General features: G+C 57.3%; 1 protein-coding gene across 17 annotated transcripts in view; it reads right to left on the bottom strand.

The window, feature by feature from the left end:
* SRCIN1 (SRC kinase signaling inhibitor 1) overlaps positions 1-27,538 on the bottom strand; it is an 81,746-nt gene that overhangs the window by 41,649 nt on the left and 12,559 nt on the right. For 8 of the 17 annotated variants that reach the window (XM_069877199.1, XM_069877201.1, XM_069877203.1 and 5 more), the window contains exons 1-2: positions 10,338-10,579; positions 6,851-7,134 (exon numbers count right to left, since the gene is read on the bottom strand). In XM_069877199.1, the coding sequence (XP_069733300.1) occupies positions 6,851-7,134; positions 10,338-10,542 (489 nt within the window). In that variant the 5' untranslated portion in view covers positions 10,543-10,579. Of the gene's footprint in view, positions 1-677; positions 763-6,850; positions 7,135-10,337; positions 10,580-17,448; positions 17,626-17,860; positions 18,042-27,358; positions 27,457-27,538 lie in introns of those variants that run through there. The other 9 variants (XM_069877206.1, XM_069877205.1, XM_069877204.1 and 6 more) reach the window with 6 other exon arrangements.

Genomic DNA, 27,538 nt, shown 5'->3' with positions numbered 1-27,538 from the left:
TCGGGGCAGGGGATGGTGATGGGAGAGGGGGATTTGGATCTCAAGGTGAGGGACAGGGAGGTTTGGGGAGAGGGATGCAGAGATTGGGGGGGGAGCAGGATAACTGGGGAGGGCAAGGTGGCGGGGGCTGCAGCAGGAGAAGGCGAACACCGGGGTACAGGAGGGGACTGGAAAAAAGGAGATGGGGACTGGGAAAAAGGAGAGGGGGATATCGGGGTACAGGAGGAGACAGCAATCCCGGAGGAAAGGGCACTGCGACCCCGGAGGGGGATACCGGGATGCAGGAGGGGATCTGGGAGCGGGAGGGGATGGTGACACCGGGATAGGGAGAGGGACTCGGGTACGGGAAGGGACCGCAACACCGGGGTACAGGAAGGGAAGGGGACACCGGGGTGCAGGAGGAGACTGGGGTGCGGGAGAGGACCAGGGTACGGAAGAGGACCGCGACACCAGAGGGGGACACCAGGGCAGGGGAGGGGATTGGGGTACGGGAGGGGACCGGGATGCAGGAGGAGGATATCAGGATGCAGGAGGGGGGACCGGGATGCAGGAGGGGACCGCGACACCGCAGGCGGACACCGGGGTGCGGGGAGGGACGGGGGTGCAAGAGGGGACCGGGATGCAGGAGAGGGGACCGGGATGCAGGAGGGGGGACCGACCCCGGACCCGCCCCGTACCTGCGGCAGGTGATGCCGGCGCGACTCCGCAGCGCCCGGGAGCCCCGCTCGGCTCCGCCCGGCTCCGCGGGCCGGGGGGATGCGGGAGGGGGGACCGGGACCGGGGGGCGGAGCCGCTGCGCGCGGCGCGGAGCCACCGCCCCCCCCCCCGTACCCCCCCCCCCCCCCTCCTCCTCCTCCTCCTCCTCCTCCTCCCAGCGAGAGCCGCGATCGCCACGGCAACCGCGACTCCACCTGCGCGGCGATGCGGCCCCGAGCCACCAGGGGGCGCTGAGGGGCGGGGGGACTGGGCTGTAGGGGGTGCAAGGGGGACTGGGGGTGCAATGGAGACTGGGGTGCAGGGGGTGCAAGGGGGACTGGGGGTGCAATAGAGACTGGGGGTGCTGGGGAAACTAGGAGTGCTGGGGGGACTGGGGGTGCAGGGCGTGCAATGGGGACTGAGGGTGCTGGGGTGCTGGGGGTGCAGTGGAGACAGGGGGTGCAATGGAGACTGGGGGTGCTGGGGAAACTAGGAGTGCTGGGGGGACTGGGGATGCTGGGGGGACTAAGGTGCAGGGGGTGCAATGGGGACAGGGGGTGCAATGGAGACTGGGGATGGTGGGGCAACTAGGAGTGCTGGGGAGCGGGGGATGCTGGGGGGACTGGGGGTGCAGGGGGTGCAGTGGGGACCGGAGGTGCTGGGGGATCTGGGGTGCATGGGGTGCAAGGGGAACTGGGGGTGCTGGGGTGCAGAGGGTGCAATGGGGACTGGGGGTGCTGGGGGTGCAGTGAGGACTAGGGGTACAATGGAGACTGGGGGTGCTGGGGCAACTAGGAGTGCTGGGGAGCGGGGGATTGCGGGGGGGGGCTGGGGTGCAGGGGGTGCAATGGGGACCAGAGGTGCTGGGGGAACTAGGGTGCATGGGGTGCAAGGGGGACTGGGGGTGCTGGGGTGCAGAGGGTGCAATGGGGACTGGGGGTACAATGGAGACTGGGGGTGCTGGGGCAACCAGGAGTGCTGGGGAGCAGGGGATGCTGGGGAGACTGGGGGTGCTGGGGCAACTAGGAGTGCTGGGGAGTGGGGGATTGCGGGGGGGCTGGGGTGCAGGTGGTGCAATGGGGACTGGGGGTGCTGGGGGAACTGGGGTGCATGGGGTGCAAGGGGGACTGGGGGTGCTGGGGTGCAGGGGGTGCAATGGGGACTGGGAGAGTTGGGCAAACTGGGATGCAGGAGGTGTAATGGGGACTGGCGGTGCTGGGGTGCAATAGGGATTGGGGTGCTGGGGGAACTGGGGTGCAATAGAGACTGGGGGTTACGGGGGAACTGGGGTGCAGGGGGTGCAATGGGGACTGGCGGTGCTGGGGGAACTAAGAGTTCTGGAAGGGCAGGGGTGCTGGGGGGAGTTGGGGTGCAGTGGGGACAGGGTGCTGGGGACAACTAGGAGTGCTGAGAGGGCGGGGGGTGCTGGGGGGAACTGGGGTGCAGTGGGAACAGAGGGTGCAATGGGGAATTGGGTTGCTGGGGGAATTGGGGGTGCAGTGGAGTAGGGATGGGTGCTGGGAGGGATTGAGGTGCAAAGGAGGGTGCTAGGGGTGCAGTAGGGCAGGGATAGGACTTGGGGGTAATTCGGGGTGCAATTAGGGGTGCCTCACTGCACACCCAGCCCAAACCACGGGCATAAACGGTGCTTGTGAAGCCCGGGAGGTGCTGAGGCGGCAGCTCTGCAGAGGAGGGCAAAGTGCTATTGAGAGCAACCGATCCGAAAAATTGCTTCCAGCTGGGAAAGCAGCATCCCCACCCCCCCCATGCTCTGCCCTGCCCCACCTGCAGCCTCAGCCCCTCTTCGTTTGGGGAAACTGAGGCACAAAGGCAGCTGCAGCAAACCAGATTTGCCCCAGCCTGCCTGAATCCCTCCCTGCATCCCTGTTTGCACCTCTATTTGCATCCCTGCCTGCATCCCTGTTTGCACCTCTGCTTGCGTCCTTCTTTGCATCCTTGCCTGTGCCTCTCTCTACCTGCACCCCTGTTTGCACCCCTACCTGTGGGACCACTCCTGCCCTACCCACCCCACCGCACCCCACAGCAAATGCCCCTTGACGAGGCAGGAAAAAGCAGAGCCCAGCTTCTCATGTGCGTAAATCTGCGCTGCCTGCTCTTTATTTATTCCAAAGTCGGATTTATTCCAGGCAGCTGCAAATCTGCTGCTGTCAGGCGGCCACCGACACGTTAACACTCAGCTCGAGCCTTCCTCTTTTTTATTTTCCTGCCGCAGAACTGGACAAGCTTAAGTCCAAGCTCTTAGATACTTTTATTTCGACCTGAAAGAGCCGCGCTTCTGCTCCAGCTCCGCTGCGGTATTTAACCCCACGCCGCAGCTTAAGTGCTGCAAAGTGCTAGAGTAGACAGGGCTTAATTGCATTACAGCTGGCATGCATGTGTTCAGCTGGTTATGGGTTTGTAATCCTTTATTTTCTGGGGTTTATAATTTTTCTGCATAAAACCACGCGTGCCCTGTTTGTATTCACCCTTTGAGCCCCGTGCAGGGAAGCCGATCCAAAAGAAACGTGGGCATTGCTGAGAAACAGGGGCAAGAGATGGAGTCACCCCTTTAAACCATTATATTGTTACTGTTCTAAATGTTCCTACATTTCTAAATTGATATCAGGCACCGGGGGCATGGCCCTAGCCAAATCATAGAATGGTTTGGGTTGGAAGGGACCTCAAAGTCCATCCAGTTCCACCCCTGCCATGGGCAGGGACACCTCCCACTGGATCAGGGGCTCCAAGCCCCATCCAACCTGGCCTTGAACCCCTCCAGGGATCGGGCAGCCACCCCTGCTCTGGGCAACCTGGGCCAGGGCCTCCCCACCCTCACAGCAAAACATTTTTTCCTAAGATCTCACCTCAATCTTCCCTCTTTTAGCTCAAAACCATTCCCCTATCTCTGCCCTCCCTGATCAAGAGCCCCTCCCCAGCTTTCCTGGAGCCCCTTTCAGTCCTGGAAGCTGCTCTAAGTTCTCCCTGGAGCCTTATCCAGGCTGAACAACCCCAACTCTCTCAGCCTGCCCTCATACAGGAGGTTCTCCAGCCCTTGGAGCATCTCTGATCATCTCTGACTCCCTGCACTCACTCCAACAGCTCCGTGTCCTCCCTGTGCTGAAGACTCCAGAGCTGGACTCGGGGTTCCATGTGAGGTCTCACCAGAGCAAATTGCACCTCCCAGAGCATCCATGCACGGAGAGACAAGAAACCTGGCCATGCCATCTCTCTGCAGCTGGATTCACCCTAGATGCAAACCCAAAACCCAACAGCCACTGTGCTCCACCAGCCACCCTGTCCCCATTCCCACCCCTCTCTTTATTGCTCACGTTCTCCCATCTGGGTTTTAAATGAGTTCACTGATGCCTTGGACTTTGCAGATTTGCTCGCAGTCTGTTGGGTGTTGGTACAATTATTTGCCTGGCTTTTTTTTTTTTTCCCTGCTCTGTTATATATACATATGATTAAAATTAATATCGCGCTCGCTTTCCGCTTCCCCTGCGTGAGCACAACGGCGTTTTGCTGAGGGCTTCGCCACGCTGAAAGGGCTGTTGACATTTATGAAACGTTTCTATTCACCTCTGATTTTGTAAACTCGCTCATATGTAATTTTTTTTTAAACAAAATAGCAGCGCCTGTGATCTCAAATACCTGCCAGGCTCCCCTGGAATAGCAAAGCAAGTTTCAAACGTCGCAGGCAGGCCCTGAGAGTCAGATCCCAATGTCATTTAAAGGTTGGCACCTGGGGTTTCCAGTGTTTTGAGTTTCATCTCCCTGTTATTATTTGCCGCCTACAGGGAAAATGAAGCAAAAAGGGGGAAAAAAGAAGAAAAAATAGGATTTTGGTGTTTTTTTCTTTCCCTATAATAGGTGATATATGTATAATAGGTGATGCTTGTGGCTGGGCTGATGGATGGAGCTGTGCTTCTACCCAGCACCGTGTACGGGATGGGGAGGGATGGAGCCAGTCTGGGATCATGGATCTGCAGCCTGAGCCTCAAAAACCCACGTTGGTTTTCACCACTGCCAACAGATGCCCAGAACTCTCCTTCCTCAATCCCACCAGGCAGCTAGCCCTGAGCAAGGGAGTTGTGAGATAAAGAAGATCATTCCAGAATCCAGATCATCTTCCTTTCACCTTATAAAAATCCTCCGAAGCTTCCAAGCCCCTGAGTCACCATGAGCTGGAGTTTTTATAGCTGCTGCTTATAAAATAATAAAAGTCTTTAAATCATTGTAATAATAAGGGGAAGATTCTTACTTATTTACTGAGGAATATCACTCCACAGCTGAAAATGTCACCGTGCCCTCTCACAAACGGGAGTGTGGATATGGACTGGGCACCAGGTCCTGCTTGGGCTGATAGTGAATGGCAAAGCCACCATCAATCCTTAGCCCTGAGCCAAAATCTGGGTTCCCTGCTGGCCACAGCTGCTCAGGATTTGGCCACCTCCCTTTGCATCCACCCACAAGCAAGGATTGGGGCTGCAGAGTGGGGACCTCCCAGTGCTCCCCAAAGGATCCTCACCAGGTGAGGGAGGGTGCAAGACAGCTCGGAGGAGGCAGCGATGCTGCTGCCACCTTGGCATGCTGGAGTCCTGCCGGCTTTCCTTACAAAGCTGAATTTCTTTCTGCTGTGCTCAGTCTGGGAGCCGTCTCCTCCATCCCTCGGGAAGGTGTCTAGTTGGAGATGATATAAGATTGCTTTCCAGGCACTTCCTCCTGCTGCTCCGTGCTCACCCTCCACTCTGCCTTTTTATAATAGTGATGATACTGGTGAGGTTTATTGCTGCCCTGACAGCATCGCTGGCGCATCACTGGTACCCAGACAAGGTGTGTTCTGGGCTCCCAGCATCACCAGGGCACCACTGGTACCCAGACAAGGTGTGTTCTGGGCTCCCAGCATCGCCAGGGCATCACTGGTACCCAGATAACGTGTGTTCTGGGCTTCCAGCATCACCAGGGCACCACTGGTACCCAGACAAGGTGTGTTCTGGGCTCCCAGCATCGCCAGGGCATCACTGGTACCCAGATAACGTGTGTTCTGGGCTCCCAGCATCACCAGGGCGTCACTGGTACCCAGATAACGTGTGTTCTGGGCTCCCAGCATCGCCAGGGCATCACTGGTACCCAGACAAGGTATTGTTTGGGGTCCCAGCATCGCCAGCACCACGGTGCCTACTAAACCATGGCCTGAAGCATCACAATCACACGTCTTTTGATCTCCTCCAGGAATGGAGGTTCCCCCACTGCCCTGAGCAGCCTCTGCCAGGGCTTCACCACTCTATTGATAAAGAAATATTTTTTAATTTGCTCATCCTTCCCTGCGATCTCCTGAGCTCACCAGCATCCCTGGCACCTCCCCAGGCAGACGAAGAGCAATAGCTGCCCCAGGAGCTGTCGATAACACAGAAGAGAGCACTGAGGCTGGGCAGCCAGGCTGGGATTCAAGCCTGGACTCACAGAAACAACCTGCACAAACAACGACCTAAATCCTCACCCCCAGCAGAGACACTCAGGGCCGAGCTGTGCCAGGATACCACGAGCTGGCACTGGCTTGTGCCGCAGAGCTGCAAGGCTGGAGGGGAAGCTTTGCCTGGGCAAACTGTTTATTCAGACCTTTTGTACCATGCAAGTTCAGGCAAGGGGCAACTTCAGGACTTGGGGGGCTGCAGAGACCCCAAAGAAGGCTTCTAGGGCCACGCAGTGCCAGGCACATCGCAGGGTTTGCAGAGACACCAGCTCACAGGTCAGGGATTGCAGCTCAGCCAAAACCCATTGAGAGGGGTGTCACCCATCTGTGGGTCAAATCCAGGTGCCAGCTGCCCCTCAGGACCATCACATCCACATCTCTGCATGGAGAAACATCCCTCTCCTCCCCCCTGGCAGCCAGCGGGATGGAATCCACCCACATGGCAGGGTAAATCCACCCAGGACCCCCCCCAGCTATGTGGAAAAAGGGTGATGCTCCCCACTGGCGCTGAAGGATGCTCCAACCTAGGGGTGGGAGATGTTCCCTGCTCTGGATCTACTGCAAGCGCCCATCCACTTATGCATCATCCAAGCCCCCAGAGAGCCTCTTCCCCTCTGGACAGCCCCAAAGGGCGAGTTGGGGGTCTCTGTCCCCCCTTTACCCCAAGAAGACGCCCCTTACCTGGTCCCGCATGCGCTCCTGCTGCCCTCGGAGCGCCAGCGCGTGCTGTGGGTACTTGTTCTTCAGGTGGTCCATGAAAGCATCCCGTTTGCGCTCCATCTCCGACTTCTGGAGGCCGGTGAGGGCCTCCAGGCTCTGGGCGGCGATGACGGTGTGCCGGCGCTCCGAGGTGTGCACCAGCCCTACGTTGGAGAAGCGTCGGGTGCCGTTGCCCAGGGTCCGGTATTCCCGCGGGTACTCGGCATCGTCCGCCGAGATCATGTGGGTGCTCGTCCTCTCGGGATCTGCACGGGGGGCAGAGCAGAGCCGGGTCAGGGCTGGCCCTGGGGCAGCCACTCTGCTACAGGGCTGCTAAGATGGGGTGATGGGGAGGGGGTCAGAAGCTACAAGTGCTAACTGGGCCCAGCTGGGAGCAGGATCATCCCTCGCTGGGGTTGGGGTGGTGGGTGCAGGGTTTATCCTGCTGTGATGGGGATGTTCCTGCTCTTGGATACGGAGCTGGCAGGAGAAGGATGGGGCAGGGGGCAGCAGGAGGGATGGAGGGGTCGGGATGCCACGAAGACCACGACATTCAGACTGAAACATGAATGAAACAGTGTTGGGTCATCAAAACAGGACAGACAAGACAGAGGAGCCGCTCAGGAGCACAGACTGACAACGGGACATGGACTCATGGACAAACCAAAAAGAAAATGACATGCGGTCCAGGGCAGAGGGAGGCTTGGTCTGCGCGTCAGACTGGTGAACCCCCTGAAGGGCTCAGCGCCCCGTCCTGCAGCTGCTTCTCCCAGATTCCAGCTCATCCCACAATCACCAAACCCAGCACCGCTGTGGGCATCGCAGAGATGCTCTGCTCCATCGCCTCCCTCTCGCAGAGCTTCACCCCAGCCCGGGCAGGAGATCACGCGTGGAGAGAGGTGAAAGCGACCCATCCCTCTGCTAATCATTCCCAGGCAGCACGCTGTGATTTTGATTTCCAGGGAAGCTGTGCTGCGTGGTAATGAATGCCTGGAAGTCCCCGCACGCTGCCAGCGCCTGGCACCTCCTCGGTGGCTGCAGGATGAGGTCACCCCACGGCCCCCAGCCCCACAGCCACTACCAAGGAGCCCCAAGGCACCAGCTCCCACCCCAAGAAGCCACTTTTGAAGGTCTCGTGCTGTCTGAACCCACGTTTCGCAGCCCTGGGCCGGTCCCAACCGCTGCTGCTGTGCCTGCACCGAGGTTTTGAGCTGTTTTTTCTGCTGCTAACTAGTCTGGCAACCTACAGCATGTGTGTTGCAGGGATTCACCATGTTAAGGTTTTGCTTTTTCGCTCACCGTTTAACCTTGATCCATTATTCATCTCCCTTCCTGTCCTTTTTCCCCCTCCCTTCCTTCCCAAGCTCCTGTTAAGCAAATCATATAGGGTTTTTCCTTTTCCCTTAATTATTTATCAGCCAAACATATTGGCTTTATAACAACTGATTGTGTTATTAATGTAGGACAGGACTCCAGCATGTGCTACAGACGTAAAATCTCCTCTACTGAAGGTCATAGAAGAGGGTTTGCTATGAGCCAGGCAGGGACATCACGCTCTCAGCAAATGCCACAGGGACATTCTTCCCTCCTAAAGCTTGATGCCCCTTCCCTCCTCCTTAAAACAACTGGTCCAGTTCTCACCCCTCACAGCTCCATCACCAAATGTGACATCAGCCAGAGGATTGTCACCCCGTTTCCCAGAAGGCAGCAGGAGAATTTGAGTGAGAGCTGAAGCTCCTGGTCCCTCCCCACCTCGCTGCTTCGCTCAGCTGGGTCCCCGTGTCACAGGGGAAGTTGTGGTGGCTCATCTGCCACGTGAAAAACACCACAGGATGCCCCAGGGAGCGGTGTCAGAGGGGCCACCTCCATCCTTCTGTCACCAGAGGAGAAGGCAGCATGGTGCAGGGTTGAGAGCATCGTCACGGGGTCCCTGGGCACCAGAGGCTGAGAAGCCTCTGCTGAACTCCAGCACCAATGGGAAATGCGGGCACAGCGATTTCTCCTGTACTGCCCCTCCGAGCCCCAGGAGAAACCTTCCCACCTCTCCTTTCACATAACAGCCCCCACAACACATGCTTCTCACTAAGATTTTGCTGCAACCAGGCAGAAAACTCCTTCCTGCCCTCGGCCGGTTGCTCAAGCGCTTGCTCTAGGATGGAAAAGCAATGGAGATGTGCTGGAGGAGGTCACATCCAGCACCCATTCCAGCACATGGCACTGGGTGAACATCGTCTGTGCCTGGACACATCCTTAGGAGCTCTCAGCTCCAGACTAGAGGAGAGGGAGAATGAGACCCCAGGCAGCTCCCAGTGCAGGCAGAGCACCCAGCACGGTCCATTCCCACCAAACCAGCCCCTCTGCAGTGCTGGATCCTGAGTGCCACGGGGACTTCCAGCCTCATCGCATCATCCCATGGGAATGAAGAACCCAGGAGGGCTGCAAAAGAGGGGTGATGAAGCACCCTAAAAGCCTCTGACCACAGCAGCTGGGAGGAAGGAGCCGCAGCTCCTCTCTCTTTCCAGGGAAAGCAGCAATGTGGCAGTGAGGAGGCTTGAGCCAGAGGAAGGTGCAGGGACAGGGGTTCAAGGGGTGCAAGAGGGGCTGGGTGGCTGCAGCCGCTTCCCCAGTGCCTCTGTCAGCCCCAGTTTAGCAGCCTTGGCTCCTTCCCACCCTCCTCCTCCTCTCGCTGCCGAGCCGTGCATCAGCATGCAGCTCCCTGCTCCCTAATTACATGCTCCAGGAGTGGAACGCGCCAGCTCACTGTCTCTCTGCCGACTGCTAAAAAGGATGTTTTGAAAAGCCCTGCACAATCTGCACAAGGGTCAGAGCAAAGCTGGATGCTGTTGGGGCCGATTCCACCCCCAGCTGCTCCGCATCTGCTCCCTCATCCCTCGCTGGGCTCCGAAGCGAGCAGGAGGGAGGCAGCCCCAGCACTATGAACCCTGTGATCCATGAAAGCCACTTGGAGGGGCAAAACCACAGCAGGCACGCGTGTGCCTGTCTCCTCATCAACCACTTTCCCCTCCAGATCCCAGCTCGGAGAAGGCAGAGATCATTTGATACAGGGACAGCCAACAACTGGGGTCCAAGAGATCCCTCAGAAAGGGACCTTACATCACCCGCACACTTCCCTGGAACTATGCATGGAAGGAGGGTGTTAATTCTTCCCTCCTGGCCTCATCCCAAGCTGATAATTACATCCCACCACTTGAAATCCCCCCATCGAGTTCTTTCTCTCCCCCTCGTGCAGGTACCGTGCGCGGATGCTGGAGCAGCGGTACCCGCACGCAGGCTCTCCTGCTTCCAGTAACAGCGGATCCGTGGAAAGTGCTTCCAAAAGCTGCTTCCAAGTAGGTCACTGGGGTGGGAGAGCCAGTGGCCGGAGCCTGCCCAGGGTCCCCATCTCAGCACCGTCCCAGCCCAGGCAAGCAGGATACGTCCCACACCCAGGGACATTCCCGTTGCTTACCCGCGGGCGCAGGGCGGCTTCCACGGTGGCCGGCAAACTGCTTCGACGAGGTGGGAGAAGAAGCCCTCGCGTCCTTGGGAGCTGAAGGCGGCTCCTTGGCTGGGCGCAGGGCTCCCACGACAGCCAAAATCCCACGGTAAATCCTGGCAAGTCCCTCTCCAAGCAGCGAGGGGTTAAGGGAGCGCGGTTCTCTTTGCCGATTCATCCATCCATCTGCCTTACCTGCTGGCAGAGGAGTCCCCTGTGCCTAGCAGGATGCGGCCATCACCTCTTTTCCGAGAGATCCAGGGCACCCAACCGTTCTCTGGGTGATGCTCTCCAGGAGCTGCACTTTGCAGCGTCAGCTGCAGCTCTCCACCAACTCCCTGCTCCCTCGCCGGCAAGAGAGGGTCTGAGATGCCCCTAAAAACCTGTCCTGAGCTGTGGGTTCTGCCCCACGAGAGCCACGCCAGCCCAGAGCGGCTGCAGGATCAGCAGCGCGGTCCTCCTGGATCCCCCCCCAAGCAGCTTGGCAGGGGTTTATCATAAAAAAGGATCTTTCAAACACAGTTTATTACTGCAGTTTCATAAATCTTCATGAGGCAGCAAGGCTCACGCGGGCCGTGAAAGCGCTGGCAGTTTAGCGGAGCATGAAAAATAGTCCAAGATAGCTCTTGTGCAAAAAGGGGTGAGGGGAGGGGACGGAGAGAGTGCATCTGGGGAGAGAGGGAGGCAAAAGAAAAGAAGCCCCTCGGAGCGATGCGTCTCCCCAACACCCGGCCATTAAGGCAGCGGGAAGAGCGGGATGCACTTGCTTTCCTCCCAAAGGCTGCGGCTGCTGAGCTGCCAGCCCCGCTGCCTGCACAGCGCCTGAGGAGGCTGCCCAGCACCCAGCGCCCCGCTCAGCACTAACCCCTTCCCTGCCACGCTGCTCTCAGGGAGCTGGGAAGCCTGCACGGCTCCCGCTCCGGCTGCGCTTCGCTCCCAGCTGCGCCGAGCAGCCCACGCCGAGGGAGGACCCCAGAAATACCCATCCCTGCCCAAGCCAAGAGCTCTTGGGGAAAAGGGACCTGCAGAGGCATTGCTGACCATGGGACCCTGTTCTGGCTCAACCACGCACCGTTTACACTCATTTTGGGATGGGGATAGGGTGGTTCAGCATCCTGCCCCAGGCTCCCATCTCAGCCCCACAACAAGGCCAGAAAAACAGCCAAAATTCACTAGGAGCTGCACAGCCACTGGTGTTCTCCTACCAAAGCCATGCCAGGAGCAGGGACAAGACAGTCAACACACTGGGGGGACACGAGTGCCCTTTGCCCACACCACCACTGCACATCGAGTGGGTCCAGCCATCGCCAGCGCTTTACACAGCCAGATCTGTTTGTCTAAAGTCAACCTGCAGAGGAATGTGCCCTGTTTCAGGCTGAGCCCATGGGCTCTGGATGCCCCTGTCCTGTAGGGAGTGGTCCAGACCCTGGGTCATAGAATCATAGAAACACCTGGTTGGAAGACACTCACTGGATCATCGAGTCCATCCATTCCCATCAATCACTAAACCACGTCCCTCAGCACCTCGTCCACCATCCCTTAAACCCCTCCAGGGAAGGGGACTCAACCCCCTCCCTGGGCAGCCTCTGCCACTGCCCAATCACCCTTTCCGGGAAAAATTTTTTCTGATGTCCAGCCTGACCCTCCCGTGGCGGAGCTTGAGGCCATTCCCTCTCATCCTGTCCCCTGTCCCTTGGGAGAAGAGCCCAGCTCCCTCCTCTCCACAACCTCCTCTCAGGTAGTTATAGAGAGCAATGAGGTCTCCCCTCAGCCTCCTCTTCTCCAGGCTAAACATCCCCAGCTCTCTCAGCCTCTCCTCTTGTTCTCCAGCCCCCTCACCAGCTTCATTGCTCTTCTCTGGACTCACTCCAGAGCCTCAGCTATCCCTAAGTATTGAAGTGAGGGCATCTGCATGCTCTTCCCATCCCTCTCAGAGCACCAGGTGAGCGATACAGGCAGTGAAAGCTGATCGGCTGAAGGGCTGAAGCTCCCCTGGCGTCCTCTTGCTCCCAGGTTGATGGAGACCTGGCACTGAGTCTCCTGGGAAAAGCCGGGTGATGCCACCCCCGATGGACCATCAACATCCCTTGCTGCATAAACATCCCCTGCACCCGTGCTGTGCCCGGCAGCCTGGCAGGAGGGAAGATACGCAGCTCTCCCACTGCCTCTCCCGTTCCCAAGGGTCCTTCCCACAGCACTGAGCTGTGCCTCAGCCCCAGATCAGCAGCAGCCTCCCTGCCGTGCCTTTCACTCTCAAATTCAAGTGGAACCAAGGGAAATAAAACCCTCCCCGCCAACCATTTCGCTGGGTACTTCCCAGGCAGGTTAGCATAGACCACACAGCTCCGCTCCACTGGCACCGCAGCCAGGACACGGCTTGGCAGGGGCACGGTGCCCGTGCGCCGTGGCGGTCCGGATCCGACCCTACAGCCCCAGCCGTTACGTGCCCTGGATGCTGCTTGCACCCTGCTAAAGCCAGTCCTGCCAACGCGGCTGGAACGGGGATGAGGAGCTGGTCCGAAGCCGTGAGCTGCATTGGTGCGCACTGGTTGCTCCTCGGCTGGAGCTCGGGGCACTCCAGCTGGCATCTCTCTGCGATGCTGCCCTGACAAGCAGCTCCTTTACTTTGGAAGCGGAGAATCAACCAGACAAATCCCCGTGTCATTGTCAAAACCCAAACTGAAGGAGAAATCCCATCTGGCCAGCCCTGGAAAAAGCAGCAGCTACTTCCCACCTCACCGGGTGTTATCACACCCACGCCTGCACATGGAAACGGGAGACGAGTTCACCTCCTAACTCCCCTGGACAGCAGCGCCAAGCGCAGGGCCAGCTGCTCACTTTGTGCTCAGGATTAGGAGCAGCACCTGCCTGCCTGGAGCCTCATCCCCACATCCCTCCTTCGGATGGGGAACATAAAATCATAGAATCACCAGATTGCAAGACACCCATCGGATCACTGAGTCCAACCATTCCCATCAATCACTAACCCATGTCCCTCAGCCCCTCATCCACCTTAAACCCCTCCAGGGAAGGGGACTCAACCCCCTCCCTGGGCAGCCTTTGCCAGTGCTCAATCACCCTTTCCACGAAAAATTTTTTCCTAATGTCCAGCCTGACCCTCCCCTGGTGGAGCTTGAGGCCATTCCCTCTCGTCCTGTCCCCTGTCCCTTGGGAGAAGAGCCCAGCACATGAGCCAGGCTGTGGCCCCCATGCTCTCAGACAGGGAAAGGGGGACCTGATGCATCAAGGAGCTCCTCCAGCCTCACCCACCTCTGTGAGGGGATAGAGCTTGTGGGACTGATCCTATGATGGCTAAGCGGGAACGTTTCCCTATGGAAAGAGCAGCATCTAAAGGAGGGTTTCTCCCCATCCCTGGATACCCCAGCAGCGAGAAGCACTGATCCCCAGTGTGGCAGGAGACAGAAAGGAGCTGCCCTCGCTTAGGCAAGGGGAAACAAGACAGGTGGAGGTTGAGGGAGCAAAGGAAGGATGGCGCACGGCTGGGAGAGTCAGGGCAAATCTTCCCCCTGCCATCAGCTTTCTCTCCAGCCTTTGGCAGGAGGCTGAAGCCATCATCATCATCCTCTGCACATGGAGAGCATCCCTACCCAGGGCAGAGCCTTCCCTGCCAAGGACCGGAGGAGAAAGGAGCCCCGCGTGCCCTGGCAAGAGGCTGCATCCTCAGCTGGAGGGGACGGCACAGTGGCTGGGGAGATGCCAACAGCTCGGGGACGCCAGATAAAAATAAAGGAGGGGAGAGGATGGAAAGGGCCAGACTCTTCACAGCATAAACACAAACCACATTGTGGTCTCATCTCCCACCCATGCGGCAGCAGCGGTTGGAAGCGGTGCAGCCAGTGGCCTGGCAACTGGGATGAGAATAGCCTGGTGGTGCCAGCCAGGTCCAAGCCTGAGGATCCCCTTTGGCCCCAGATGGGAGAGGGAAACTGAGGCACAGAGCTGGGGTAGGGAAAGAATTTACCCCCAAAGTGCATGAGCCCCGCTGCAGATAGGGATGCTGAGACACAAAGCAGCTGAACCCAGTGTCGGAGTAGGGAGAAAGAAGCACAGGCAGAGCCACGTGCTGCCTTTCTACCCAGCGTGGTGCCCTGCCTGCATCAGTATTTAGCATCTCCCCAGAGGACCAGGAAGTTTCCCAGCATCTTGGCAGCGCCTGCTGACTCCCACCACTCGCTGAGACAGGCGCGTGCAGCGTCTGCCTCCGTGCAGGGCGTGCATGGACGCGGGGCACTGACTCACCCGCAGTCGTGCAGCTAAGCCCAGCCAAGTCTCCCCAAGGACCCAGGTCCCCCCCTTGTGCCCTGGGTGGGGGAGAAACCTTCAGGATGAGCGTGGGAAAGCAGTGAGACCTGAGCCCACGGACCCCCCATCACCTGCAGAGCTGCCGTCTTCATCCCCCCTTTCCCTGGAGGCAGGAGAATTTGTGCTGCTCTAAGAACCCCTCATACCCTGTGGGTCTCCCTGGAGGATTCCCAGCACCAGGCAGTGCAGCAGCTCAGGAGAAAAGCCCGAAAGATGCAGCTTCCCCCACCAACCCCCTGCAAATTCGAGTCGCAGCACAGATCCCGGGTGCTCCCACCTTGAGCAGATTGTTCTGGAAATCAATCCCAATCTCTCAGGCAACAGGAAAGCGATAAACTGCCCCCTCAAGACACCAAATCAATGGCTCCTCTTAGCCCAGAGCAGAGGGAAGGAGATGAGGAGAGGGGCTGCCTGGGAGGGTAAGGGAAATTGAGGGGGTGATGTTAGGGGATAGGGTCCCACTGCAAGTGAGAGTTGGGGCTGGTTGGAAGGAAAGAGCCCCCAGACTGGGTCTCAGGGCCACAGCAGAGATTTTGCATGTCCGTACACCACGCAAAACCACTCCAGGGATGGAGCAACAGGGAAAGCTTGGAGAGTGGCTGCTGGTGCCCTGGGACTCCAGCCTTCAGTGATAACCCATGGCTGCAGGAATTTGCTTGGCTGGAGGCAGGACCTCATCTGAGCCCTGTGGTCAGGGCTTCACATTCATGCTTTATGCTCATTTCTCTGCAAGCAGAGTGAGAGGGCAGAGGCGTGGGGAGGCTGTGGAGCTGGCTGGAGGGCAAGGGGAGCCAGCAGTGGGGAGGAGGAGGGGACATGCACCAAAATCAGCTCCTGACAGCACCATTTCTTCCTCTAATGAGACACCGAGGGGAGTCACTAAACAGAGCAAGGCCACCACAATTGCTTCCATGATAGGAGAAATGATATGAAGCGGCGTGTTCCAGCAGCAGGAGGGGGTTCCTGCAGCAGGATCCTCCAGCTGCCACCAGAAGCCACAAGGTTAGAGCCAAGAGCTGGGCATGAGGCTGTTTGCAGGCTGCACCCTGCTCTGGGGGACAACCACGAGGGATGCACAACCCAGGCACTGCCACACCAGCTCAGAAACACAGGCAAGCTTCAATTCAGAGAGCTGGCCATCAAAGCTGAAGAGAAAAGGCAACAAGTTGATGGGGAGGAGGGCGAACAGGCAAGGCACAAAGCTCCAGTGCAGGGGGAAGGATGCGAGTCGAGCGGGCGATGCCCCTGAGCAGCGATGCACTGCGCCAGCCCAGCCGTTGCGCTAAATGCACTTGGTGTAATTTTTTTCAAGCAAGCGAAGTGCTTCCTCTCATCTCCTGCCATTAGTGTGGTCGTGCTAACCGCTCGCTCGCCAGCGGGAGGATGCAGCTGCCTGACAGGAGCTTCAACCGTGCGCTGCACCTCATCACAGAAAATCCATCCGAAAGCACAGCAGGGCCAAGGGAAGCAACCACCCCTCCAGCATCCCTGCCAGGATGGGGGCTCACAAGAAAGCCGCTAAGGAAAGAATTCAGTCAAAGCCATGGCTCTTCCAGCCTTTGCCCTGCAGCCTGGAATTAGAGCCTCCAGCTGGAGTCACCAAAGATCTCAGATCCGTGAGAAAGCGCCTGGGAGGGGGATTTTCCCTGGCTTGGCGCGCGCTGGGGACCTCGACCACGTCGGCTGAGGCAGGAGGAGCGGCGCCGCGCTCAGCCCGGCACAACACTTGGCCCGTCTCTGCCTTGGCACAGGGGGATCCAACTCTTTCAAAGACTTGGCTCCTGTCACCATCGTGACACGCTTGGACACACAGCCCGGAGCTCGGCAGGTCTGGCCATGGCACCAAGCCCTAGTGCCACAGCCTCTGGGTAGGGTCTAGGGGGGCACTGATTTTTTGGGTGACTCCTGCCAGGAGCTGGGGCGATGCTGTGCTCTGGTGGCTGCGGGGGAGAGGCTGGAAGAACCTGTTTGGTGTTACAGAGGGGCTCAGGAAAGCTCCAAATGGGGTGCGGAGAACAGACTCTATTTATAAGCGCACAGGTAGGTGGTTGGTCACAGCCGGCTGTGGCAGCCTGGTTAGTCACAGCTAGTTAAAAATCAAAAATGCTGAAAAAAAAAACCACTCAGAGCCACGTCTAAAGCCTCTTTGATGCAGGAAAAAAAAGATATCGCAATCTGAAAACATGGTGGAAGATCTAACAAGGCTTCACTGCCAGCCTGATCAGAGCCCCCAGCGCACAGAGATGCTGCTGGGACACGTGTCCCCCTTGTCTGCAGGGCATGAGGACACCAAGGTGCCCATCCAACCCATCCCTGACACGTCCCACCTCGCATGAGGTGACACGAGGACAAGGCCACTGCGCCATCCTCGGAGGCAGATGCCGAGATGCCGTCCTTCCTTCCATCGCTGCCGGCCCGGAGCAAACCCTTGCGCTCTCCTGCCCTTCCTAACGCCCGCTGGGACCCAGCGGAGAGAGAACCACGGTCCCTCCACCCCGCGGCCCTTCCACCAGCGCCAGTCAGAAGCTGTCCAGGCAGCGAGGTTTATTCAAGCAAAAGGAGGGCAGCAGCAGCTGCCTGCAGCCCTGCTCGCCTCCTCTCCCCAGCGCTGGGCATCCAGCTCGCGCCATCACCTCCTGGGGCAGAGCCCACCTGCGTGGGGCTGGGACCAGCATCACCCGCTGCCTCCGGTACCCGCATCCCTCTCCACGTCCCCCTTCTCTGGTCCATACACATCACATCCCCCCACTCCAGTCCATACCCACGAGCAACGGAGTCAGCCGGTAGTCCCCAGGCTCGGTGGGTCTCTCCGGCTCCCGCAGCCTCGGCACGGCTCTAGGGGAAGCGCCAAAGGGATGCTTTGCCCAGCGAGGAAGCATGGTGGCACCCAGGCAGCCGAGAGGAACCAGGAGACGGCTCGGAGCACGGCTCCAAAAATCTGTGCGACAAACACATGCATTTTACCGCATATGTTTAAACCAAATTAAAGATGGTTTTACTAATCACTTGGCATTTCAAGCAACACGCCGCCTCTGTCAAGTTAAATCTAAGGAGACGGATCGAGTTGCGTTAGCTGTTTATGTTAATTAAATACAGAATCGCTTCATCATTAAACATGCAGCGCAAGCGAGCAGCTAGGTGGGTTGTTACCAACCTTATCACACGGCACTGACCTCGAGGAAGCCTGCACGCAGCAATCGGTCGGCGCTCAACGCGCGGCGCCTGTCGCTTTACATCCAGAACCGAATCCTCCGCACGGAGAAGCGGAGCCGGAGCGATGCCAGCGCGCGGGGCGGATGGATGCAGGAGCTCCCGAGCTGGCAGCCGGCTGCCACACAGCTCCTGTCACCCCTCGGTCCCCGTCCTAGCGAGGGGAACGTGGGGTTGTCACCACGGCTGGCACTCGCTGCCCCAGTTTCTGTGCCAGTGGCCATCGCATCCTCCCGGCTCCGAGCCAGCAGCTTCGCTCACATCCTTTCCCAGCCCCGGCAACTTTCACCGCCGTGCCCGGTTTTATTCCTCCGCTCCGCGCGGCTGTCTGTCTCTCTGTCTCTCTTTTCTGGCTCAGGCATTTCAGAGCTCCCCGTGGGTCTCTGGGTAGGGTTGTTTTATTTTTTTCCCCTCTCCTCTTGAAATGTCAGCATGCCCCCTCAAATACATCACATGGGCTGCGAGCCAGAGCACGGCCACACGCCGCCAGCAGCGCCTGTGGATTGCCACACTGCCCCTGCCCTGCCAAAGCCAAGGGCCATCACCAGTGTGCCGTGAGGTGCTGGTGTGCCGTAGCGTGCCACAGGCTGCTGGTGCTGCTCACAGGGCCCTTTCTCATGCTGCCACCCATCCCAGCCCTGGGTGCAAGCCTGGAGAGTGGACGCTTGCAAGGGACCGAGGCTGCTCGGCGATGGGGTCACCAGAGCCCGTTTCATAGAATCATAGAACAACCAGGTTGGAAGAGATCCACTGGATCACCGAGTCCAACTGTTCCCATCAATCACTAACCCATGTCCCTCAGCACCTCGTCCACCCAGCCCTTAAACCCCTCCAGGGAAGGGGACTCAACCCCCTCCCTGGGCAGCCTCTGCCACTGCCCAATCACCCTTTCCATGAAAAAGATTTTCCTAATGTCCAGCCTGACCCTCCCCTGGTGGAGCTTGAGGCCATTCCCTCTCATCCTGTCCCCTGTCCCTTGGGAGAAGAGCCCAGCTCCCTCCTCTCCACAACCTCCTCTCAGGGAGTTGCAGAGAGCAATGAGGTCTCCCCTCAGCCTCCTCTTCTCCAGGCTAAACACTCCCAGCTCTCTCAGACGCTCCTCACAAGGCCTGCTCTCCAGCCCCCTGTTACCCCAAACCTCCTTTGGGAGGTTACCCCAAAGAAAGGAGGTACAAGCAGCGAAGACCTGAGGGACATCAGAGGCACAAGCCAGCTCGCCTTGACCCAGCCAAGCTCATCAAGACCATCGGTGCCTCAGAGCCACCAGCGCACACACTTAGGGGGACACTTGCACCCTGGCCCTGATCACACTCATGGGAGAGCCAAGAATTGCATTTCCACCTGCTACAAGTGTTAAATATCCAGCCGAAACAACTGTGGCCTCAGCAATGCTCTGAGAAACCCGATTTACACAGATTTAAACACCCACCAAAGGGCACTTTGCTGATCAACGAGATGGAAGCCAATTAAACCACCTTGCTTGGTGAAAACCAGCTCACCTGCTCCAGACACGGCTGCCTGCTTTGCAAACTCAACCCCTTTTTTGTTCGCCCCCAGCGTTTCTCCCCAGCTTCTTCTGCTGCACCAGCTCGTTGTGGCATCCTAAAGGTTGGACTTTCCACCGCTTGAGTCTTGAAACCACAGCCCAGATGGCCCCACGGTGGGGAGGGCTGCACAGCCCAGGAAACCTCACACCAGAGACCCATAGGTAGGCTTTGTGCCTGTTCTGCAGATGGGGAAACTGAGGCACAGATGGTGGGGGGACAGTCCTGGCTCAGAGCAAACTCCAGAGTGCTGAGTTGCTGGCTGGAGCCCTTCCCGGCTCTCCAACAGCCGCAGCCATGAGTCACGGCTGGCACAGGCAGGATTCATTGCACACTCTGCCATGACGACCCCCAAAAAAATCCTGCTCCTCTTTGCTGAGCACTTCTGGAGAGCGCAGAGCGAGGAGGCTGGGCACACCACACACACCCGGTGGGCTCTTTCCTCTTCCTCCCTTAATCTGGGGCCAAGAGTGTTCCCCCCTCTGCATTTACATCATGCCTGTAGCATCCGTAGCCTGTGAGTCCTTTGCCGTGCATCCTGTGCTGGGCCAACCCCATGGGAAGCGATGGGACGTGCTCCAAAGAGCTTTGAGTCAATACGGGCGATGCAGATGGAAAACGAGAGGTGAGGAGACGTCACCAAGGGCAAAGAGCTTGCCCAGCCCTCCTGCATGCCAGGATCCGGGTCAGAGTGACAGGGAAGGTGCACTCTCCCTGCCACAGAGACAGCACCGGGACCCCAGAGCTGAAGCTGGAGGTCTAGGGAAACGAGGAGGGTGTTGTGTTGCGAGGATTCACGCTGCAAACACGATTCATGCTGGCAACAAGGATTAATTGTCCTTTCCTGCTGATCCCTGAAACCTGGCTCGCTCCCGCAGCCCTGCTGCAGGGACGACCAGAGGATGGGGTGACCTTTTAATTCTGATTGCTCTGCTGATGAGAAGTAAATAAGCATTATTGCAGTTTGAAAGCCTCTCACAAGGGCCTGCCTGCAGATCTATTGCTGTCTCACATCCATCGCACTGATGGTCCCCACACTCCTGAGCAGGAGAGGAGCACCCGTCCCTCATCTCACAGGGGACCGAGCTGCCACAGGTTGGATGGGGCTTGGAGCCCCTGATCCAGTGGGAAGTGTCCCTGCTCATGGCAGGGGTGGAACTGGATGGGCTTGAGGTCCCTTCCAATCCAACCCATTCCATGATTCTATGACCCGGGGAAAGGGCACAGTTACCTAGTCCTGCACCCTGGAAGCCCACCTAAGCAACAGAGGTGAACACCTATCTTGAAATCCAAAGGTAGATCTTCCCACTTTGGGGGTTTCAAGACCTCTGCCTTCTGCCACACAAACCTGATGTGGCAGGGTGGTGACAAAAGCCACCGGAGCGTGCAAAAAGCCCCTTGCAGGGTGACACCTCACCCTCACCAGGGCTGCGATGGGCCGGGCAGAGCAGCTGGGTCAGCAAAGCAATTCCCAGCGAGGGGCTGGTAAAAGCAGCTAACGCATCGAGGTAGGATGTCTGCATTTACACCTGCCATGCCAGACACGGTTTTGCTCTCAGCAGCTGTCCAAGGAGCTGTTTCCACACAGCATCAGCACCAAATGTATTCACTGGAGAGGAAGATGCCCAATGCCATGCTCTGTGCCCCCTCTCCAGTAGCTGGTGCCAACTCCAGAGAGGAGCGAGGTCTCTGCGCTGGGCAGCGCTCTCCCCTCCACATACCAGCCAATTCCTCCACGCTACATCTCCTTGCTCCTATTTAAGCTCTTCAGAAACATAACTGCTTCTCACAATGTCTGCGTACAGCCCCGAGCACAATGAAGCCCCCGCTCTGCCCCGGCGCCACTCGTTGCGGGTGCGATGGGAACAGTGAGGCAGTCATCGGGGGGGAACAGAGCCGCCGTCCCCCCAGCCGGGGCAGACAGCTCGGCTTTGTGTCTGCTCCCAGCCGGGCTCAGCACATGCAGTCTATACAGCAATATTCACAAATGTGGTGCCCTAACACGCCACACACAGTGGGTCAATTGTACATCATTCATAGAATCATAGAATCACCAGGTTGGAAGAGACCCATCGGATCATCGAGTCCAACCATTCCCATCAATCACTAACCCATGTCCCTCAGCACCTCGTCCACCATCCCTTAAACCCCTCCAGGGAAGGTGACTCAACCCCCTCCCTGGGCAGCCTCTGCCAGTGCCCAATGACCCTTTCCATGAAAAATTTTTTCCTAATATTTGGCCTGACCCTCCCCTGGTGGAGCTTGGGGCCATTCCCTCTCGTCCTGTCCCCTGTCCCTTGGGAGAAGAGCCCAGCTCCCTCCTCTCCACAACCTCCTTTCAGGGAGTTGGAGAGAGCAATGAGGTCTCCCCTCAGCCTCCTCTTCTCCAGGCTAAACACCCCCAGCTCTCTCAGCTCTTCCTCATAAAGCCTGTAAATGACAAGATATCGGGGAGTGAGCAAGTGCTCTGCTCCTGGGGCAGTAGATGCTGCTTTGGACCACAGAATCCTAGAAACGTTAATGTTGGAAAAGCTCTCTAAGCTCATCCAGTCCAACCATCAGCCCAACACCACTGTGCCCACTAAACCATGTCCTAAAGCACCACAATCACACGTTGTTCGAAGCTCCTCAGTGAGGAAAACTTCACTGCTGCCCTGGGCAGCATCTACCAGGGCTTCACCACTCTGCAAGTAAACAAATTCTCCCTAATATCTAACCTAAACCTCCCCTGGTGCAACTTGAGGCCATTTCCTCTCATCCTATCACTTGTTACTTGGGAGAAGAGACCAGCACCCATCTCATCACAACCTCCTTTCATGAAGATGAGGTCTCTCCTCAATGCTTCACGAATTCACATGCATCCGTGCAGCAATGCTGAGCTCCAGCACTGGAGAAGAAGAGGGAACCTGCCACACCAAGCAGCCAAGGATGCTCAGAGAGGCAAAGAAGAGTTAACCAGGAATGAAGAGACCTTGAAGGTCTTGCAAAAATAACCAAACCATGCCGTGGGCAGCTCGATCTGCCTGCAATCGATGTTCAGCATCACCTGAGTGCTCTGTGCTGGGCTGCTGGTCCCACATCGATCCCATGTGGATGGATGTGCCCCGTTCCCGGTGGCTGGGGAGAATGAGATGCTGGATTTGAGCTGTTCCTGCAGCAACCAGTCTACTTGTCCCCCATGACAGATGGAAACAGCCTTTCCCCGCTCACACCCAGGTGCCCGAAGCATCGAGTGGCTGGAGGAGCCTCTGCTCACAGCACCCACCCAAGCAAGACACTGAGCTGCTGAGCCAGGCAGCGGAGATCTGATAAGAAATCAGTGTCTCATCAGAAAAATGCTTTCCTGTGCTCAAATTCTCCTGCTCACATGACAATGACCGTTACCGGGCCAGAAAAGGCCACGTGAGGACACGAGCTCTGCCTCAAACCAGAGGGGTGGGAGGGCTGGTGGCTCTGGGGACTTTAGACAAGATCTTATCCCAGTCCTTGTCACAAGCAGGAAAATTACCCTGGTGAAGGTGGGATGGAGCACCAGCTCAGACCTGCGTGGACAGAAAGGTTTTTTCCATTCGAGAGGCCGGTGATGGCACCGTGACAGCAGACATAGCATATCTGCTGTGATGAGAAATGAGGAGGAAACCAGATTAAGCAGAGGTAAAAAAAAAAAAAAATCCATTGGAGACCTTTTGACATCACACGGCTCAATGCATTTCATAGTTGAAGGGCCAGGGAGCGTAATTTCTTATTAAACTCAACCAACTGATGGCTGATAAGTTCTTGAGTAATAAAAACTCCTTAAAGCCCAGCAAGAACCCGGAGGTGCCGAGGCAGCTAGGAAGATGGCTCAGCCTCTTCCTTGGAGCGAAGGGAATGGATCTGCAAGAGAAACCAGGGCCACGTGGCCGCTCCGCCTGCTGAGGCTGCAGCAACATCTGCCGAGGCTGGCATCGCCCCGCAGTGCTGGCAGGGCCAGCAGGACCAGTCACAGCTCCCACCGGGATCTGCCAAGCGGTGGCAGGTGGAGCCGAGGGGAGAACTTGGCACCCGGAGGGCCCCGCCACACGCTCCCCTCCCCGTCCCCGCCAGCCTCCCACGGGGACGGGCGCAGCCGCGCATCGGGGCTCAGCTCCGCTCGCAGCCCAAGCTGTTCCCGCGGCCGCCCTGGCACCCGCTCCACGAGCCCGTGGGGCTGCGACTTTGCTCCCCAGCTGGCGAGGAAGCCAAAACCCACCTGGAGAAGCGGCAAGCGAGAATTTGTTCCCCAAACGGCACAACCCGAGCGATGCCTGGCAGCTTCAGCTCAGCCCTGAGCTGCTGCAGCAACACCTCCCGGGCCAGGCTGGCGCCCGCAGCACCCAGCTCCCACCCGGCGTCGTGGCACAGCACCAAGTCCTTCTGCACTCCCAGTTCTTCAGCAACCTCCTGCCTTTGCTCACTTGCTGAGCGCGGATGCAGCAAATCCCGCTCCCCTCAATGGAACTGGGAGCAGAGGCTTGTCCTGTCCCATCTTGTCCTGTTCTGCATCAATTATGCAACTATTAAGGTTGGAAAAGCCCTCTAAGCTCATCCAGTCCAACCTTCAGCCCAATCCCACCTTGCTGACTAAACCATGTCCTGAAACGCCACATCTATATGCTTTTTTATCCCCTCCAGGGATGGAGAGACCACCATTCCCTTGGGCAACCTCTGCCAGGGCTTTACTTCTCTACAAGTAAAGAAATTTTCCTAATATCCAATCTAAAGCTCCCCTGGTGCAACCTGAGGCCATTTCCTCTCATCCCATCACTTGTTAAACCACCTGTTAAAATATCCTCCCCCTGAAATATAAAAGATGAAGGAACATGCAACAGGACCAGCTGCACCAACAGTTTATGCAGGTCCAGATCCTGGTCCAGGTGCCTGGAAGGAGCTTGCAATTTTAGCTCTGCAGAGAGAACGCAAACCCCTGCTCGGTGAAAGCCTTGGCAAGGGCAACACTGGGTCCTGGGAGCCACACGCTCCCTCCTTCCCAGCGCTTTAGGATCTGGGAAACCAGCATCAGGTTTCCCAGATGCCATGAATGAGATTCCTAACTCCTAAAACTTTTATGGCATTAAAAATTGTGCAACTGCCAAACCATTTACATCTTGTGCGTTGGGGGCGAATCTGCGGGATGGGGTAAATCAAGGTGGTTGCATCGATACCTGGGAGCCGCAGCCACCCAGAGTGGCTGAAGGTGATGGTGATGCTCACCCATCCGGAGAGCCAGACCTCCCCAGGACAGCCACACTGGAGGGGAGGAAGTCACCTGGCTTAAATCCGGAGGAAAGAAATAGGATTTTAAACAAATACTTCACAGGGGAGGTTAAAAATGCAAGCGAGCATCCGTGGCTCAGTGATCCAGGCTGCTCTTGGGTGTTTTGGCAGCCCCCAGCTCCTCATCCCACCACAGCATCGCATCCTGACCCCAAAGCCACACAGGGTCCCCCGTCCCCTGGCCAACGAGGGTCCCCAGTCGATCCTCTGTTAAAGGCAGCCCTGGTTTACTCTGATTTAAATCAAAGCGCTGTTAGCTACAGTGCTATTACCACTGCTGAAAACGGTAACTAAATGGCATTTCCCCACCGCTCCATTTATATTTCTGTGCTCTTTACCCGTTTGTAAACTGCAGGAGGGAACAATTTAAGGCATCTGAGTGAAATGCTTAAATTAACAATTTACAAATAGCTTAATTGAGGTCCTGGTCTCTCTCTTCCTGAGCAGAAGCTGCTAAATGATTCTGAATCATTCCCACTTATTGGTTCTTGTGCTGTGAATTACAGGCCCTGGACTACAATAAAGCTTTAATACCTCAGCATAGGCTGGGGGTGCCCGTCGCTTACACCAAACAGGGTTGGTGACACGGCCAGAGCCACGGACTGGAGCTGAGAAACCAGAAACCGTGGTGAGAAACGTGCAAGTGATGCAGGAGCCAGGGTTGGTTGAGAGAAGTGGCTTGAGCGGAGGATGCTACAGGGTGTGGAGCCATCCTGGTGACTTTGCATGGCTCCGAGTAAGGGGCTGAGGGATCCTTCCCAAAAGCTGGTACTCGGCAGGGCAGGAGAGCGGCCGCGGCAGCCGTTCCCCAGGGAGAGGTCGAAGGATCGGGATCTGCTCTGCCTGCAGCCTCACACTTGTTAAACCTCTCCGTGGCAGCCAAGGACACTCACGTCTGCATCAAACTACTCAGCTCCCAGTCTAATTCTGGCACATCAGACAGTAATTATAGGTACATCACTGGCGCTGACAAGTCTGGAGCTCGTCAGCCTGGTACCTGTCAGCGCGGCGCCGCAGACGCCCTGCAGGGAGCCCAGAGGGGCTGTGTCCTCTCCCACCCGCTCCCAGATCTATTTTGGGGATCGCTCTGTGCTGCCCACCCCAGGCACCCCCGTTACACTGGGGCTCATCCTGCTGCCGCCAGCCCCATCCCTCTCTGGGTGCTGTTTGGAGAGGGGGCTCCGTCAGCCGTGGGTTTCCACAGCCCCAAACCGTGCTCAGGAGGTTGCTCCTACACCTTCTGGGTTGGACTGGTTTGACAGGAATGGTTGGACTCGATGATCCGATGGGGTCTTTTCCAACCTGGTGATTCTATGATTCTATGACAACAGTATCTCACCACTGAGTGAAGGATGAGCATCTGCTACCTGCCCCAAGCATCCAGGAGAAGGCTTCCCATGGTCCGCGTAGTGATGCTGGCAGTGGGTGCAACAAGCCAGACCTTTGCCTGGTGTAAATCACTGTTACCACAGAAGATCTGCCCTGATTTACACCAGGGAAGGATCTCAGTGCATCTGTTTGCATCGCATTTCTCTTCCTGAAGCAGACGGGAAAGCAGAGGTGGGAATAACCCCAGCTGCTATGAGGCAGCAAGGGGCAAGAGCTGATAAGGCTCCAGCCCAGGAGCAGGCTGGGGTTGGGAAGCTCTGACAGCATCATTGAGGAGGAGGAAAGGGAGGCAGGCTGGCAGTTTGTTCATTTTAAAAGCAGGGGGGGGAATATGCATGTGGGGGGAGAAGCAATAATTTTAATTAAAAGGCAAATGACTGCACTGGAAATTGACTCAAAGCACAGGGATATTAAAAAGCCGTTGACTCTGTGAATTATTCCTCCCTGGGTTGCTCACCAAGGGAAAGTATTTAGACAATGCAGGCTGGTTTAGCATCCTGACGTGGGGAGCCCCAGCAAGGAGAGAGGTGATAGGAACTCAGGGGACACCATGGCAGCCGGCAGACCCTGCCCTCTGGTCTGGATGAGCCAGGACTGTTCCTGCCCATAGCTGCTGGTCCTTCATCTGTGCAAGCAACAGGGCAAGTATCCCTAGAATCTGGTCTGCACGGACCTTCCTGGCTCAGCCCATCATAGATGATCCATTCCTTCTCAGTCCCAGGGCTCAGCTCCATCTAATGAGACCCTGTTGCACCCTGATGGCTTGCAACAAGACTTAGGAAACAAACACCACGCCTCTGCACCACTGAGACACCTTGAAAACCTCCCTGACTGACTCCAGGGTTACCCAGATCCACGTCGCTACCGGAACCCGAGATGGAATGAAAGAGCTGAGCCCATTTCCACTCAGAGCCGCAGGTCTGTCAGGCTAAACAGGTGCTCACAACCTTTCAGAAGGGGTCAAAACCACCTTTTTTTCCACGAGAGACAAGCTCATTAACTGGCATCATTACACGGCTGCTGAGTGACCTTATAACTGTCTATATGTTCACCTCCGCAAGGATGCAGGTTCTGAGAGCAGGGGCTCTTTAATCTTGTTCAGACAAAGGCAGAACAAGATCTGATAGCTGGAAGCTGGAGCGTCAGAAACACAGACTAGAGAGAAGGCAAACGTGCTGAACGGAAACGGGGAGAGCCTGCACCGAGCAGGGTGGCTTCTCCATCATCTCCTACCTTTGAACCAAGGCAGAGTGTCCTTCTGGAAGACAAACACCCACTCAGCCAGAAGTTATGGTCTTGATGCAGGAGTTACTGCCGAGACTTTGTGCCTTCATGTGGCTGGGGGATCAGAAAGGTCTTTCCTGGTCTTGCAAAGATCCCATGAACCCAACAAATCCCATAAATCCTACCCAT

The sequence above is a fragment of the Phaenicophaeus curvirostris genome, chromosome 26 (genome assembly GCF_032191515.1).
Source record: "Phaenicophaeus curvirostris isolate KB17595 chromosome 26, BPBGC_Pcur_1.0, whole genome shotgun sequence".
NCBI lineage: Eukaryota > Metazoa > Chordata > Aves > Cuculiformes > Cuculidae > Phaenicophaeus > Phaenicophaeus curvirostris.
The sequence above is the reverse complement of the archived record's forward strand: the minus strand, read 5'-3'. Positions and strand labels throughout refer to the sequence as shown.